The 18,656-nt window shown below is 35.2% G+C and overlaps 1 protein-coding gene across 8 annotated transcripts in view; it reads left to right on the top strand.

The window, feature by feature from the left end:
* Positions 1-18,656, top strand: part of LAMA2 (laminin subunit alpha 2) — a 383,401-nt gene that overhangs the window by 260,083 nt on the left and 104,662 nt on the right. For 7 of the 8 annotated variants that reach the window (XM_068677473.1, XM_068677468.1, XM_068677470.1 and 4 more), the window contains 8 exons: positions 1,136-1,315; positions 2,079-2,267; positions 2,364-2,602; positions 7,274-7,391; positions 11,336-11,470; positions 12,118-12,242; positions 15,845-15,931; positions 16,839-17,032. In XM_068677473.1, coding sequence (XP_068533574.1) covers positions 1,136-1,315; positions 2,079-2,267; positions 2,364-2,602; positions 7,274-7,391; positions 11,336-11,470; positions 12,118-12,242; positions 15,845-15,931; positions 16,839-17,032 — 1,267 coding nt within the window. The remainder of the gene's footprint in view (positions 1-1,135; positions 1,316-2,078; positions 2,268-2,363; positions 2,603-7,273; positions 7,392-11,335; positions 11,471-12,117; positions 12,243-15,844; positions 15,932-16,838; positions 17,033-18,656) is intronic. The other variant, XM_068677471.1, reaches the window with a different exon arrangement.

The following is an 18,656-nucleotide window of genomic DNA, read 5'->3' as shown; positions in this document are numbered from 1 at the left end:
TCCTGATCATATTGTGTGTCTCAGTTTCTCAGTATTTACTCTCGTATTTATGCTCACATCTAAACAAGTGTATGTACACATCTCAGCTGTTTTTTGGAACTCTGATCTATTTCAGAATTGATTCAAATTTGTAAATTGGGTGACAGTGGATTCTTCCACCTGCTAGTGGCCATTTCAAATGCTCTCAGGTGCCTCAAATGCCATTAGAAATCAGGAAACCTCACTTAGGGATGGCAATTACTGGGAATGCTTCAATGTCTGGTCAGTGCATAGATGCTGATGTAAATGGAAATACCAAAATGCTTAAAGTACAGCACAGAGCTTGGGTGATTCCTCACTACCTGATCCCTATCTCATGAACAGTCTGTTGATGGGATGACTGTTAGGGATAAGATTCTGAATTAGTTTTCTTCCATTTCCTAGCTCTTTAGGAGGCAGCACTTTTGATACCATCCCTTTCTGTGATACTTTTATCTGCACAGAATTACTAAGGCAATTATTACAGTTTTTGATCAAAATTAATGATTTCTGTATCAGGCTATTGTGACTCAACAAGTCAAAAAAAAAAAAAAAAACTTACAAACATCTACATAGCATCTTTAGCATCTTTATGTTTTTATTAGATCTGAATTTGGTTGCATAAACCCTGAGCCCTCACTGTCTGCATTAATCATAGAACACTTAGCTTGACTATTGCATAAAAGTACAAAGGGATCAGACACTGTGTTCCACAAAACCTAGTGATGTATGTTAAGTGTTAGTGAGATGTATGCTTCATTGTAATGTATGTTTCTCACACTCTGAACAAAGGAGGCCCAAGACTGAAATAGCACTATGAAAATCACATTAATAAAATTAATTGGATCAGTCACTAATAAAACTATTTCAACCGGTGCTAGTACATTCTTTGTTAACATGAGGACAGGATGCAAAAAGCTTGAGGGAGAAGTCATTATTAACACCCTTTCTCCATATCTGAAGGAGTAATAAGACCGTTTTTTGACAAATGGCTCATGATGTGAAATGAAATTCCCTAGCAACATTTTAAGAGTTAAAATGTAAAGACTAACACTGATATTCTTTCATGGGGAAAAACAGTCTTGATTTTCTTCTTGATTCTTTTGAACATACATAGGTGACCTTGAAGCCAGAGCAAATGATTCTGCCACTGGTGGATGAAAACCTTCAGCACAGCACTCTTTCAGGGATAGCATTCCAGCCTCCTGAAATAGTAGCAAATATAGAGCAAGTGATGCAAGTTCTCCGTTCAGAACCTGTTTACTGGAGACTTCCAGAACAGTTTGAAGGACGAAAGGTAAACATTAGATTCCACTGAATACTGACATGGTTTTACATATTCTTGTATTATATATTTGTGTTTCACAATACCTTTTTTTCCCTTCCACTGGGCATGTCATCACACAGTAGAAAGTACTTGTCTCCATTACCATGGAAATCTGTAAGTCTGTAACAAACACTGTTTTAAAATAGGTATTCACATGTACTATTTTTTACAGGATATATTTTGTCATAAAAACCTTAATTAAAAAAATAAGCTTCATTAACTAATATAACTCTCTTGTAACTTTGTGTTTCTTTCCATTTTAAGATACAATGCCAGATCTTTGTAAGTCACAGAGGAAAAAATGACTGAAATAAACCTTCTTTTGAAGGTTTTTATTGTGCACCTCTGTATTTATGTTTTATTTTGGACTTTTTATACTTCTTGGTTTGGCTTAGGAGTGTGTAGATATTCCTTTTTCTAAACACAAACTTCTGGGAACACTAAGACAAACAAAAAGAACTAGCTAACACTTTTTTTTTGTTGTTGTTGTTTAATGCAATGTACACATTGTATTAAACAATGACAAATGTCCAATGACAAATTGATGACGGGTATTTTTGAACACAGCCCTTATTCCCAGATAGTTCCCCAAACACTTACTACTATTTTATACTACACGTGCATTCATCAGATTATGTGCAGAGTGTATCTAGTTTCTACATATACCCAGGAATTTATTTTTAGCTAACTGAAAATGAGATTTCTTTTTGTACTTTGTGTTTTGTTTTGTTAGCTGACTGCTTATGGAGGGAAACTGAAATATGCAATCTACTTTGAAGCACGAGAAGAAACAGGTTTTACTACTTATTACCCCCAAGTAATCATCAGAGGTGGCCCTCCTACCCATACAAGAATTATTGCCCGGCATATGGCAGCCCCTCTGATTGGGCAGCTGACAAGGCATGAGATAGAGATGACAGAGGTAATGCTTCTATCTCTTTTTTTCCGTAACATAAGCAACTGGTTCTTTTTAATACCGTTAATAATTATAGAATTATCTGTGTTTGTTGTCTTTCAGCATGAATGGGAATATTATGGAGATGACCAAAGAGGAAAAAACACTGTGCCCTGGGAATATTATCATGATAACCCAGGAGTCAATAGGACAGTGTCCCAGGCAGATTTCACCTGGAAACATTTTGGAGATGACTCAAGACCAAATAGAGCTGTATCCCGGGAAGACTTCCTGAATGTGTTGTATGATGTTCATTACATTCTTATTAAGGCTACTCATGGCAATATCATGAGGCAGAGCAGGTAACTCTTTCATGCAATAGTAGTCTGAAATAGTACAGTGGTCACAGATAAAGTGATAGAGCTTCCCAACAGAATTTTTATTCAAAACTTAGGCAGTTACTAGGTGAACAGGATAGTTAGTGTTCAGCATAGCAGAAGATTGTAGAGAGCGGGATTTTATGTGACAGAAAATATAAATCATAATAGGCAAATGAAAACTTTATTTTCAGTATCCTTGAAGAAAAAATGCATGTAAGCAGACATCTTGAAACAATCCCAAAGTATTGTTTTAAATATTCACTTTTTGAAAAGATGTTGTAATTAAATGTAAATGTTAGCATATGAAGGTTTTTGTTTTTTTCTTGCAAGTTGGAACTGAAATAAATAGTCAAAGAGGAACAGAGTGTGCCTTTAATGAAATGGTACTTAACCAAATATATTGGGAGCAGATAAATTCAATATTTTCTTCTCAGTTTAATCATTAGTAAGTCAGATGATGAAATAAAGAGAATGCTTACTAAATTTGAAGTGAACATGAAATTAGGAAGCAATATAAACATATCAGAGAGCAATATAAGAGGCATAATACAAAAATCTGGCTACAGTCTAAAGGTTAACTGTAAGAGTTCATTCTTTGAAAGGAGTAGTCAATTGAACAAAATGTGTAAACAAGGAACTGCTAAGTTCCTATTCTTCAAAGAAGGTCTGTTGTTTACAGCATATTGCCAGATGTACATGATTCTGTAATAATATGCTTATTGAGAAATGCAAATATTCTACCTGGATGTATAGACAGGAACATTCTGCAAAGTGCAAGGAATTAATCTTTTAATTACAGCCACCACTAGAAAAGTCTAAGCATCCGGCTTTGAAAAAATGATTAAAGCATTTAGAGGAGAACGGTGAACATTATCAGAGGTCAGAAAATGTGACCCATGAGAGAAGATGTAAAGAACCACATTTATTCAGAAATTAGAACCTGCCTTAAGATGTATAAAATGTTGCCACAAAGAGAAAGAAAAGAATCAGTTCTCTGTTGCCATGGTGGATGAGTTAAAAAAAGAAATGAGCTTGAACTTCATCTGGAAAGATTTACATTAGACATGAGAGAAAACTTTCTGGGGGTAAAGAAGTTCTGGTTGTATAGACTATTCCTAAAAGATTTGGTAATGAAATCACAATAGCCTTAGGAAGAAAAAAAATAAAAATAGGAAGGACACAGGAAAAATCGGAGATAAATTCCAAAGGAAGGTCTCCAGAAGTCCTTTTTATAATTCTATCATGAAAGTGATAGGCTAAAATTATTTCTATATTTCTATGTTACAAGCATGTCAGTAGTAACATGCACTTTTAAGTTTATGAGAGTGAATAATAGGTGCATGTATAATGCAGCCTTGTATGACACCAAACATAAAGTGGTTTTTTATCCATCTTGCACTGCGTCGATACTAAGTATTAACAGATGCCATAAACGTTTTGTATTGATCTCATTTATTTTTGGCATAGTCCATTTAGAATATTGTATTACAAGTACAAGGAATTCTTATGGAAAGAGGTGTGTAAGTAACTCCAATGTGACATGGAAAATTTGAGAAGCATTATCCATGTTTTGGGTCTGTTTCTGCACACCCTTCTTTTTGTATACTACAGATCCTAATTCAGTTGTGGAAGAAGAAGCTGAATGCTGTCCCAGCTCAAGCACTGTAATCAAAGTTACTAAAATGAAATTCCATTTTCATGATTTTGTTCTGTTATGTATATAATCATATTATCATGTCTGATCTACACCTGCATTGTAATACGCCACCATTTTATCAAGCCTACCTAGTAGTAAGGATTTAACAGAACAGAATGACTTCTGTTTCAGAGCAGGTCTGCAGGGAGGCACTTAGAGAACCAAAATGTATTTTTACAACATCACATTTCACAACGTAACATTTTATATGACAGCAGAATTTAGTGAAGAGTTCAGCTGTTCTCTCTGACAACTCTCCATCTGAAGTCATAACCTCACATATAATAATGTGTTTGATTTTGGAGGTGGTTATGTTACAACAGATTTTTATGATTTCTGTCTACTTACATAGGTAATACTCATCACATGGTATCTGAGACTATAAGTAGAAAATAAGCATCTGGTGTGCATTATTATTTTTTTCAAGTTAATACCTTGAATTACTTAAAAGGAAGTTTTGCTTAAGACCACAAAGTAAATTCCCCAAAATGTTTATAAAGGTTAGTGGGATATTAGCTTGAATAAGAATTGCAGGCTTTTATTAAAAATAGGCTGAGACTCTCTAAAGACAATATTTAAGCATGTGCTCAACTTTAAACATATGTTTGAATTAAATGACTTACAATAAAACATTTGTATAAATAGTGTGTGTTATGCAAGTTTATAAACTGCTAAAATTTCTCTTTCTACCTGACTGTGTGTAGTGGAAAAGTATAAGGCAAGGAAAACTGGGATGGCATTAAGAAAATACCATATATTAAATCCTTTTGATTTTTTAAGCATGTCTTAATTTCAATTTCAGAGTTTAAAAGATGCAGATAAATGATAAACCATAGGAAAAGCACTTAAAAGTAAAGCAGTGGCAGGTGACAGAAAAATAAAAATAGCCCAGTTCTGGTGTTAATTATATAGCTTAGCAACAATGCTAAGCTATATAACTTTGGACTTTTTTTTTCTTTCTTCAAGGCTGCAGCATTACTAGTGATTTAGAGATTTCTGCTCAGAATCCAAAGCCAAACATTTTTCTCCTATAGTGTTCATTTTGTTGCCCTCATTTTCACATTCACCACTCTAAATTGAAACATTTCTTTTATTAGATTTTGTTTTGCTTTGCAGGCAACTGGGCTGTGATAATAAATTAGTTTCAATTGGAAGTATGCTTTCAATTTGACTGTGAATTATTTCAATATCCCTGACACTGATCAGATAGCAGTTGCTAGCTAGACTGCTTCCTATTAGACATGTTCCAAGAATCAGCCAAGCCTGACCTTCCTTAAGTAACATTTTCACACAAACAACAGGTAGCTTTGTGGTCCCAGAGTATATTATTATGTAAATTCAGCTTTCTGACAGTAAATAGTTTTTCTGCAGCACACAGACCATTGCCTGAGCCTTGAAGGTGATGGGGAGGCATGTTTTGTTTTGTTTCTCTATTAAATATACAGAGATTTCAATATATGCTTACATTGACACATCAGATCTAAATGTTTTTGCCCTCTTTATTTTCAGTTTTCTATTTTGATCTTTTGTTTTGTTTTGTTTTTCAATTTCCCTGCTCCACTGAACCACCCCTTTCTTCAAGTGGTAAGAAGAGAGCACAGGGTTAACATTAGTAGGTGATTGGGGGATTTTGCTTTGACACAAGGTATTAAAAGGTATAGTTCTGGTCACCTACATTCAATCACAAAACTCCCCAGTGGTGAGCTTTTGCTTTTCCTATGGTCATCTGACATCAGTGCCTATGGGCTGATGTGCAGAACAATGCCACAGTAGCTCAGTAATCAAGTTTGGGGAGTAAATGAGCAGGCTATGAGCATGAACAGAACACGAGCATTTCTGTGACTTTCTGTGCATTAACCCTATGCACAGACACCTGATGTAACAGCATTATCTATGATTATTCAGCTAGCTATTCACATATTCTTCAACATTTTCTCTTAGTTTGGCATTTCATTTGAAGCTTTAAAATTTTACACTATTCTAACCTCCTTATTTATCAAAAACTTGTAGGGGTTTCAGATCACAATATTCATTTAAACAAATTAACAAAACCCCCAAATAAAGAAGTAAGCTAAAAGAAAAACACTGGAGTCAATTAGGATTAAGTGTATTTCATTAGAGCCCTGTATGATGGCAGGTCAGCGGTCAGCGTGCATGCTGGAAAGACAGGGAGTGGCGGGGGGGGGGGGGGGGTAAGGGGGGGAGGATAGGTGGGGGCACGGCAATTATATTGTTATTAAAGCAAATAAATATTTCAAAAGTTAGTGTTGGATACTCCATCATGAAATGTAACCATTTCTGATAATGCTGGATGCCTGTGTGGTAGGATTTTTTGTTTGCTTTAAATTGTTTTTGTATCTAGGTGATCCTAAGAAAACATGGATGTCTGGCCATAGCTCTGGCTACAGCAAAGAAAGGCAAAAGAAATCTGCACTTTGAAGTCTGCTCTAGAGCTTGCTAGACTGTTTTAGTTGCAGGGGATAGATATTTTTAAATAGTTTCCTCATTAAAAGATCATGTAGTGAGCAATTTTACTGCTGTACCTCTGAGTATCATGAATTGGAACTGCATTTAGTATGCAACTTCGATTTCTTAACAAGTCCCTCTGAATGAAGAATCAGATTTCAGCTGTTGTTAATAGTTTCACTGAAAAGAGATTTTTTTATTTTTTATTTTTTTTTAAAAAAAGTAGAATCAATTAGAAAATGTATTTATTTGATTGTCTGGAAATGGACAATGAGGCTGGAGGTGTTGATAGCTTTGCTATTTCCTTAGGAAGAGCAAAAACAGTGTTGTTTTATCTCCTGTAGATGAAGAAGCCTACAGACAGCTAAGTAAGTCCGTGTACCACCATGCTAGCTGACTATGAACTAACTGGTTTTGAGTTAGGGCTTCATTGCTCTTATTAGAGATATTTACTCCTCCACTTTTTTTTTTTTTTTTTTTTTTTTTTCCAGGATTTCTGAGATCTCAATGGAAGTTGCTGAAAGTGGCACTGTGTCTGGAATGACTCCTCAGGCTTACTTGATTGAGCAATGTGTCTGCCCACAGGGTTATTCTGGTTTGTCTTGTGAGGTACAGTAGTAAACTTCCAGTAAAAGTCTTTATGCTTTTTGTTTTCCATTGATTAGTAAGATGTGATAAGCAATTAGAGAATATATGCATCATTTTATCATGACAATGATTCACAACATCTATGGAGAAAAACAAAACACAAGAAGCTTTTATGTTCAATAATAATAAATTCTATAAATTATTGATTCTTGTAAGTAAACTACAAATTAACATTGGTAATAATGAATAATTAAAGGTTACTACTACTTATAAAAATTTAATGATCTGTCAATTGAAATAAATTCAGAAAATAAAGTATAACTATAAACTTGGAAACAGAAAAAAATATATATAAATAAAAGATTGGTATTAAAATTGTGGAACCAAACAATAAAAACATACCCATGCAGAATTTTGAAATTCCATTTTATAAAGGTTTCCAGATTTTTCAGTTTGCCTTGCCTGTTATTTCAATTCTCACATAAAGTTTTTTAAGGCTTTATGATTGATTGAAAATTTTTATTTTGAAAAATAAATAGCATTTCAATTTGATTTCTTAATTTTTGTACTATAATGAATAACTCAAATAACAAAATAAATAAATAAAAAGAAAAGTCATTGCAAAACAAAAACCTGAAATAGTGCATTCTGAGCAGCTGGTCATAATTTAGAACCTATAAATTCATCATATTTATCTTTCTCAATGAAAGAGTTAGTCACATTCCTTTGTGGACCAATGCCAATAAGATTAAAAGATGCCTACTTTGTTCTTATTTTACATGCTGCTTAAGTGCCCAAAACAGCAAATATATTGACTGGACATGCTGTCACATCTGCACTTCATGAAATAAGCTTCAAGGAAAATGTTTTCAAAGCTTCAGCCAAAGTCTACTGATCATGTTCAAACTGTCAGTTTTCTGAAAGCTTATGATTGTCCAAGTGTATCTATGAAAATACATAGGACCACTGTGACCTGGCAGATACCCTTTCACTTTACTCCCCTCAATTATTATTCTTCCAGTGCTTTTGTAAGGCTCCCATAACAAGATCTTGCTCAGTCCATACACATGCTTTTAAGAGGGAGCAGAAATTCTGGAACATGGCCCAAGTGGTGCATTTTGCTTTATTCTTAGAAGTAGTCAAACCACTGTCCCCTAAAAGAAAAGAAAATAGATCTGATACTAATAAAAACTTTTGTCCTGAACTGTTGAAGTTTGTTAAATATCTAAGTCATTGAACACCAGGAGAAAATCCTTGGTCAACTGAGTGAACTTGGTGCTTCTTGTACATGTGCTATATTTATTTTTTACTTATCTAAATATTTTCATGCTGTTTTACATGTTTCAAAAATTCCCAAGTTTTATAGAAAATCATCTGGCTTGTGTGCTTTGTAAATTGTGTCTTACAATAGGTACCATAGAAAGAGTTTAAGATGTGTAGTCTGTGACTGCAAAATAGAAGTTAATTAATGTTTATGACTGTGTGTGCTCCTGATGATTGGCCTTGCAGTTTCTGTGTGTGCAAAACAGCATGTTTACGTTATTTAAGCAGTACCAGAAATTCCAAATGCTTTTGTTGCAATTGCTAGGTGGAGGTAGCAGTGAGCAACACATTGAGTATTCTCAGTCAAAATCCCTCAGCCATCCTGACTGAACAGGATCTTGTAAAGGGTTCCCCAAAGCCAGCAACAGCAGAAAATTTGGAGTGAGGAAATCAAGGGAAAGATGCATTGTTACATTTCAGATGTTGTGCAGAACTGTTTTATGCAGCAAATTAGGCAACAGGAACAGTGAGTTCATAGGAAATGTGTGAAAGGAAATGAATGAAGGCATTTTCTTTGCATGCTTTTTGAAAAAGAGCATGTACCTGAATGTATGTAAATACGCATATATGAGAAAATAAGCTTCAGCAGTTGTTCAGAAGTACAGTTGTTTGGTTAAAATTACTGTAACAAACTATATTTTCCAAGGAAAATATATGATAATGTAATTAGAACTTTATTTTAATTCACACCAGGGGCTAGAATAAATGTCTCAGTTGCAACCTTCATACTTCGTGCTTAATTGTGTAATCTTCACATGCTCATAGCTTAGTTTATTTTTAGTGTGCTTAGTGAATGTTGTGGTGTGTTCTGTGAAGGTTTATCTGATTTCAACAAGAGAAAAAAATACTTGATACCCAGACATCTTTAAGCAAATGCTAACATAAATAGATAGCATATCTATTTATGGTTTGTCCTGTAATGTCTGTAATTTCATTATGAGGACATTTATATCCTTTTTCTTTTAATCTGGAAACAGGCTGAAAAAACAGTGGTAAGAGTTTCCATAATGGCTACTTCTGAAACACTTATTAACCACTTTATTAATGAATAAACAGTCTACTACTTCATCTTTTGTGTATGTCCTGTTTCATCCCAGAAATGCTTAGATCAAAATAGGTGACAAGAATGTAAATTGTGTATCAGAAAAAAAAAAAAGTTTAGATTTGTTTGAGGATGTACCATATATTTATACCCTGATCCTAAAGTCACTCAGAACTTCTCAATCTGTGCTACATACCATTTTATGTTTGGACAACAGCTCCTTTGGGAATGGAAAGGGGAGAAAAATTAGGAAATTATAGTAAGAAACAAAATTACTTTCATATATGAGATTATTTATCTAAATTAGAATTCTGCACAAACCATGAAAAAGCAGATAGACAGTTTTTATGCTTCAGGGATCTTAATATAGTCTAAGTCAAAATAAAGGGAAAAAGCAGAAGTAAGTTAGATTACTTTCCATATGATTCTAAAGAAAATAATTGTGTTTATGCTCTTTCCATGATTTACTCCTGGATGTTTTGGCAATGATTATAAAACTGTCAGAGAGGTATAGTATGAATAGAATCTAGCATGTCAGGCAGTGCTTGACTGGAGAATCCAGCTTTTGATAATAAAAAGTTTCTTACTCCAGATTCTTTTTTGTTTATTTTGCATCCCTTTTACTGCTTTGTGAAAAGGTGTGCTACTCACGCTGTCCTAAAGGCACAAAATTGGGTCAACAGTAGGAAATGACCACATCAGACAGCCTTCACAGGCTCCTAGCACCACTAGCTGGTGAGGTTTTTATATGGGATAAGTGACTTGCCTGTATGCACTTATCCCTAATGGTCTGAACTATCAAAATGGTCCTGTTTCTATTTTTATGCTGCTGTAGCTGTGTGTTTTCTGGGAAATATGTAGACACTTTGATACATTTGCATAATAAGCCTGAAAGAAAGATCAAGTGCTGGATTTTGCATGTGTCAACTTTGTTGGTAATTTTGGGGTTGCTCTTAGAATTTTACTGCCAAACTTGGGTAGGGGGCACTCAGTGATAGATAAATATTTTTGGAGCTAATAGTCTCTAGACATAGAAAACCTTTAATATTTTGAATTCTCTACTTTTATAGACTTTACATTATATAGCTATAAATAATGCAGCCATGCAGCCATTTTTTTTATTATTGTCATTCGGCTTTTGCTTGTTATCCATCAGGCAGTATGTAGGCAGATATTAGCTTGTCAAACCTGAAAAGCTCACCAAGGGTGAAGAAAACAGAATCATCATGCTTCCTCTCCACAGTCCATGCAAAAAAATTTATGTTGAAAACAAACCTTATTCTTAAGAAATGAAAGGAAGGATGTTTGGTGCACAGTGAGAACAGTGAGGTGTTCAGCATTTGAATGAAAGGTCTCAAGCTGTAATATGAAAAGCCTGGTACCAATGGAGTGCTCCAGGGATTTTTCAGCAATGTTTCCAATTAGGGCTGGTTCTTGTTATCTGTAAAGTGCTGTATATTGTTTGTAACTCAGCTGGAAGCCTGTCAGGTTCTTTTCACAACTTGTAAAAACTGGTGATTGGAAAGATGAGCTTGCAATGCTTCCCATACCCAGTCCACTCTGTAATGATCTGTTTTCTTCTGCATCTTTTTTATTGCAGTCATGCTCTCCAGGATTTTATAGGCTTCCAACCTCACATGCAGGAAGGACACCTGGTCAGTCCTTAGGTGCCTGTGTTGTGTGTCAATGTCATGGACACAGTACTATGTGTGACCCTGAAACATCAATTTGTCAGGTATTACATTTCCGAATTTATGCAGTAGGTTAAGCTTAATGTAAAATTCATAAGCTGTGTAGCTGGACCAAATTAAAATAAAGGATGTTATTTAAATCCAATTTTACATAAATTGCTCCCAAAGTTACTGGACCAAAAGAAGCAAACTGTCTACTATTAAAGTTTTCCATTCTGATTTTCTGGGGTTAAGATTATGCAGTACTTTTTTGCCTCTGAATTACTATTTGTATAAAAAGAGAAATTAAAACCTGCAAACTAAAGGTGCACACATCTTGTAATAAACATAATACAGCACTTAAGGACAGTAATACACATGACCTAATACAGTAAGACTGAATTTTTATCGATTATTTCAGCTGCTTCAGTGGCTGGAACAGAGAAGGGTAGGAGGGATGAATGGGTTAAAAAATTCCTTAGGATTCATCTTGCTAGCTACAGGCCTTCGTTTTTTCACTGTGTAAGCCCATATGTAACACAGCATGCCTTTGATAGATGCTTAAAGCAAGCAGTCCCACTGTGAATCGTATCAGGCAGAAAAAAAAAATATGAATCTCAATTCATTTGAATCCCTGAGGTTGGGAACAAAATGTTGTCTGCTTTCTTGTAATTATCAAATACAGCTTTCATTCTGGCTCCTTCCTCTGCAGGATTGTCAGCACAATACAGCTGGTCCCCACTGTGAGAGATGTGCACTGGGATTTTACGGCATTGTCCGAGGCTCTCCAGAGGACTGTCAGCCTTGTGCTTGTCCCCTGTCCATTTCCAGCAACAAGTAAGCAAGAAAACTCACAACAAAGAGTTTACCTTTCCAGCAAACAACCATTTCAGTTTGGGCTAACTGTGTCCTCTTTCAGATGGCTACAGGAGGACTGTATCACACAGAGCCATATTAAAAAGTTTTGTATCTACTTCTGCTAATTGATCTTCCTTTAAAAGTCAGAAATTGCTCCCTTGCTAATTTGTGATGAATAAATTAATAAGTGGTAGAAAATGCAATACTCGACAGATAATGAATATGTGTTATAAAGGTATTCTCACAAATGAAGCTAGAGAAGAACTCAAATACAATATGGCCACAAGGGAGCTGTAAAAAGTCTTATGCTCATATATTATGTTGGTATAAATGTATTACAGTGCCTTTCTTGCTCCGCTGTGGAATTTATTGATTCCTTATTTAATGTTACATGAGTTTTAGGCAATTTGTGAAAGATAGAATAATTTAAAAGCAATATAGTTATTGCAGCATAAATTTTGTTGGTTGCTTTATGCTAATGAGCCTTTCTATGATGTCTCTGCATGTGTTCCCAACAGATGATACTTTAGCACTTGAGATTTGAGTTGTTTTGCTGGGAAGTTCTAAATGGTATTTGGAATCATACCATAGTACTGCTCTAAAAAGGGTTGTGTTTCAGGATTGTTCTCTTGAAAGGTTGGAAGTGTTCCTTAAAATCATTTTGTCTGTGTTTTGTCTGACCTTTAGGATGTTATAGGGAGTATTTCAGCCAGTATATCTAAGATGTTTTCTCTTCTCTCTTCTTCATTGTATCATTTTGAAGTGGTTTTTGAAGGACAGCATTCCTTTTACAAACAACAGTAGCTAAACACTTTGTGATCTTTTATCCAAAGCAAGTGTTTTTAAGAGAGCTTCCAAACCTCATAAATACCAAGCTGAGAACAGCCAAAACAATTATAAAAAGAGATGAAAGAAGTATCCTTTATCTCAGAAAATTTGAAAGTGGTCTAAAATGGGCAGATTTAGATTAGACATAAGGAAGAAATTCTTTACTCTGAGGGTAGCGAGGCCCTGGCACAGGCTGCCAAGAGAAGCTGTAGATGCCCCATCCCTGGAAGTGTTCAAGGCCAGGCCGGATGGAGCTTTGGGCAACCTGGTCTAGAGGAAGGTGTCTCTGCCCATGGCAGAGGGGTTGAAACTAGATGGTCTTTTAAGGTCCCTTCCAACCCAAACCATGTTATGATTCTGTGATACTATGACTACAGATTTTTCTGATTTTTTTTTTTTTTTTTTTTTTTTCTTTCACAAGCATGTTTTCTGTTATGGCTTAGTTATTCATTCTGTTTGCTGATATCAACAAAGGACATTCAAATTGCTAAGAATATGATCAACCAAGCTTCTCAGCTTTGCAGATTGTCCAATACACAGGAAAACACTTTGTTGCTAACTAGCAGCAGGAAGTGTTGAAAATACCTCTTAATCTTTTTTTTTTTTTTTTTTTTTTTTTTTTTTTTTTTTTCTGGGATTTAAGAACCTTTGGTTGCCCAGAAATGCAGGTGGCAGATTGGAAAATGAGGAGGACTGTCCACCTCAGTGATTATGGCACTCAGCTACAAGAATTTAGATTTATTCTCAAATCTGTGCTCCAGAAATCATTTCATTGTTTTGTCTAAAAGCTAACTTAAAGCACAAGAAATTGGTGTTTCTGAAATGTTCTACAGTTGAGAAATATGTGGACTCCAAGCAGTGTGTGTGTCCTGGCTGAGCACCCAAACCACTGAGCTGCCTCAGGAAGGGAGGAGAGCGAGCAAAGCATCTGCTCCACCGTCTGCACAAGAGTATGTTTACAGGGCCTTTTATAAAGCCTCTTGTAAAGAGGCTTTTTTGTTTAAAAGCCCTTGTAGGAGATAGATGAATAACATTCTGAGCTTAGTAGATACAGTTAATCATGGGATAGTCATCCAGTCTCTTCACACTTGTCAGGAAAAGATACAGATCTGAACATGTCCAGAAACAGAACTGCTAATTTTTTTTAGGGCTTGATTCAGATGCCTCTAGACATGAAGGATGGGCTTACTACCTCTGTAGCAGTAGCCAACAACAATTTATGTGCCTGTAGAATCAGTGAAGTGGGACAGAAAACTTAAGAAAACTATGCAACTCTCCTATAAGAGCAGGAAACCACCATTGCAGAGGGGGAAGAGGAAGAGGTGTTTTGCATGTGTATACCTGTCTGTACATCTTCATATTTCCACATCTGATAGAAGATTCCTGAACAGTTGGCTTAGACTACATGCCTAACTAGGTGGGATAGGCCCATTCCATAAAGCTGTATTATTAGGTGGAAAATGAAGGTGTCACATGTTGGATTTCTGTGCGTCGTGCAGCTTAGTGAAAACTCTTTGAGATCCTATTAAGGAAAAAAATCAAACTACATGCAAGTATTGTATGATAGTTGAATAATCATAACCTGCATGAAACGTAGATAGCAAATGAGCCATCTCATTAGTTTCTTATGTCATGACTGACGTGATACTATTTATGAATGTGTGGTGCAATTATTTTAATTTATGACCTTTTACAGAACTCCATTAAGGTTTTAGGTTTTATATACTGTTTTATATTTCTGTACAGTCAGCCATCAGCTTCATACATGATGAGCTGAAAAAAAAAATCAGAAGGAATGAATTGTTTCTGGGAGTGGGAATCTATTGTAATGGAGCTGAAAATTTGTTGGATAATGAATTTGTGAGTAGTAGATCAATTTGTTTACATTTTTTACAAAGGTATAATTTTATTACTCATTCAATCACTATCGATTTAATGCATTATAAGCAAGATAGAGTAGGATGCTGACTGTACTGTGCCAGGAAGGAGCTTTGGGCTCACCACTAGCTACCTCTGTGCTTTTCTGGCTCTTATTTCATAAATATCTGAATGATTTTTACATATTCACATTCAGTTGTGTTTATTTTCACCTCCTAGCACTTTTTTTTGTTGTTGTAGTAGTTTGTGCAGGCACTTTATGTGCCAACAAAGCATGCTACTACCCACTGTTCCCATAGGTACACACTGAACTCACCAGTTATTCACATACATCATGACTTAGTAGAAATAATCCACTGCCATCTTTGATTAAAATATGACCACTTCCTGATCATGAATATAGCTTTAAGTTTTTTTAGTCTGTAGGCAGTCTTGTCTCTTCCTTTTATTCAAAGTAATATTAAAACTGACTGGAAGGACAGGATGTCTGCTAGTTCAGTTTCTTAACCGTGTCTCTCACATCATTTCCATTACTTCCTTTTCTTGATCACTTTAAGTGAGAGCAGCATTCAGTCACACGGGCCTACAAGATGGGCATTGTTGACTTGCTCGTCTCATTGAATCCTACTCTTGTTGGCTCTGCCCTTCTAGAATTTGTCTAAATTCTGCCAGTATCACAGCAAGATGATTGCAGAATTCTTGATTAAAAAAAAAGTCTCCCACGGGTGTTTATGAGTAGATAAGAAACTGCTGCCATTTGCTTTAAAGTGTAGAGCTTACCATGTACCCTTCTGCCCAGTTGATTAGAATGATGATGCAATAGAGCACAAAAAGCTATTTTCTATTATTATTATTATTATTTGCTTTTGTTTTAGTTTCAGCCCTTCTTGTGTTGTGGAAGGACCTAGTGATTACCGGTGTACTCAATGCCCACGTGGATATGAAGGCCAGTACTGTGAAAGGTAGGATAAATGAAAAAGGAAGGAATAGAAAGGGGGGAAACACATGAAGGAGAGCAATGTTCCTCAATGCTATAAGTGTATGTTTACTAATATTTAAATACATTCCTTTGGATAAGTTATTTACTTTCTATATGTGGTTCAAAGTCAGCCACAATAGGCCATTCCTACACACACATGCTGTAAATTAATAGTGAGTATTATTTATACCACTAATCTTGTCTAAGTTGTACTTTCTTTTTGGTTTTGTTTTGTTTATCCCTCAGTCTCAGAATTTGAAACAAAAAACATTACATTTACCTAAAATTAGATACCATATTTATAGTGTGACTTGATGTTATTCTTACCCTATGTTCAAGTGATTATGATGTCCGCATGGGCACTACTGTGAAAAACATTTACATGTAAACATATTAATAACAAAACTGCAAATTAATAACCCAAAATATAACTAGTGTCCCATCCATAGCGAGACTGGGATTAAGATGATCTCAATCAGCAAGTGACTACTAAGACTTCACTTCTAATGCAAAATACAAGTGGCTAGTGGTGAGAGGGGAAAAAAAAAAAAAAAAAAAAAAAAAAGGTCTTTTAAGCAAACATAGGTAATGTAGGAACTTTTGTGTCAGTGTAACAGAAATTTAACTGAAATCACTTTTTCATACTCTTTCTGTCTGGACTGTTCCATGTCCTGGTTATGAGATTATGCCCATTATCATTTTGTTGGACAGTTTGCAGCATTTTCTCCATCTATAAATGCATAACAAGTTGTAAACCACCACAGGTTTTTTTTCAGTGGTTCATAAATGGATATTCCTATTTTTGTTTACAGTCTTGCCATTCATTACATTCATTATAGTACACCTTGCTTCTCAGTTGGCCAAACATGTTTTTTATTTGCGATGTTTAGATGTTCTCCTGGCTACACGGGAAACCCACAAACTCTAGGAGGCTCCTGTCAAGAATGTGAGTGTGATCAGTATGGTTCCCTGCCTGTTCCCTGTGACCCTGTCACCGGACAGTGCACTTGCAAGCCTGGATTCACAGGGTGGAAGTGTGATGGCTGTGAACACCGGCATGCGCGTGATGGCATGAAATGCATTTGTACGTATACTAATGTAATATTGGAGAATTTCTGTTTGTTTGTCATATTTCTGCTTTTACAGCGGTCAGTTGTGGTGTGGCTTCCTTTGAAAATACTAGTTGAGTTTCTGCCTACTTTGGCATTCTGATCTATTTTTTTCACAAGCCTTGAGATGTTTGGAAAACTGTCAGTACTTTTTTTTACATGCTTACTGAAAACTGACAACAAAACTTTGAAGGATTATGAAGGATTATTTTATTTTATTTTATTTTATTGGGGGGGGAGGGAAGAGGGAAGGAGTGTTGAAGTTTATAGTCTTCCTAAATGTTGGCACTGCTGTTGTGATAGATTAAATATTTTATATTAGTGATTTCTTTTTAGTGTTGTCCTAAGTGTTTTAACCAGCAGTTGCAATGCTATTAGTCATGAGCCATGAAACTGAAAAGTTTGCTTGGTCATGTTAGTTCAACAACCATTTGTATTTATATTAATTTACAATATGTAATGAATTATAGTACAGTTTGTCCAGGAACAAAGAACATATTTTCTTCAAAAAACAAAAACTAACAGCCAATTCATCCTAAAATATCAGGTTGCATTTTACAGTACTAGTATCTTTGTCCTACCTGCGGTTTTGCTGTGTGGTGAATGTCTTGTCTTTTATTATTGTTGGAATTTTTTTTTCCATTGGATATTATAGTGTGTGTTTTGAGCACACAATCTCATTTCCTGTGATATTGTATACTTATGTCTTATTAAATATATCAGGTAGAAAAAGCTTTCTAGAACACTTAGTAAATCCTAACTGAAATATAAGGTGTTTTCCTTTCCACTCCTCTCCTCCATCTCCTCAACCTGAGTAGGAAGTAATTTGTGATTGCTTCTTTTTTTTTCTTTTCTTTTTTTATTTTTTTTTCCCTCAAGGCCATCATTGTGTACTTTAAAATATAACACAGATCCAGATCCAGTAAGCTATACTATACTTTCATTCTGTGCATCATTGAATGTATTGAGAGGGAACAATTAACTAGTTTTAATGTTTTATCTGATTTTTATCTGCTATAGAATTTCAATTGATTTTTTTTTCCATTTTATTGGGGTTTTGGCCTGTGAGAGGTGCCTGTAACATCAAGGCATATACCTTGATATGGTATATACCTTTCAAGGCATATACCATATCATAAAATGATATCTTTTTTTTTTTTTTTTTTCTCCACAGAAAGCAGTCAGTCTTTACCTAAATACCCAGAGATCTGAGAGGTCCACATTTCTCTTAATATTAAAATCAACTAGTACAGCTCAGCTCAAGCAAATTGCAAACAATTTACAAATTGGAAAAACAGAAAGAAAACAACAACAACAACAACAAAAAACAAGAAGTGCTAAAAAATAGCTGAAGGTATCATGTCACTCAAGAGTTAAATGTGTGGCTTTTTTGAGTGGATGAGCAAGAAGACAGGAAGACTTAGAGTCTGGGGCTACAGAGCACAGAACATGTTTTCACGTAACTTAATGGTTGTGATCAGCTCTCCCATAGTGATTGGGTCTGAGCAGAACTAGGCTTCTAAATGGGTCTTCCAAATTTAGTGCTCTCACATTAGTCCCGATTCAGAGGTGCAACTCTTCTTTGAAAATGAATAGAGA

The sequence above is a fragment of the Anas acuta genome, chromosome 3 (assembly GCF_963932015.1).
Source record: "Anas acuta chromosome 3, bAnaAcu1.1, whole genome shotgun sequence".
Lineage (NCBI taxonomy): Eukaryota > Metazoa > Chordata > Aves > Anseriformes > Anatidae > Anas > Anas acuta.
This window is presented reverse-complemented; position numbering and strand designations above follow the sequence as displayed.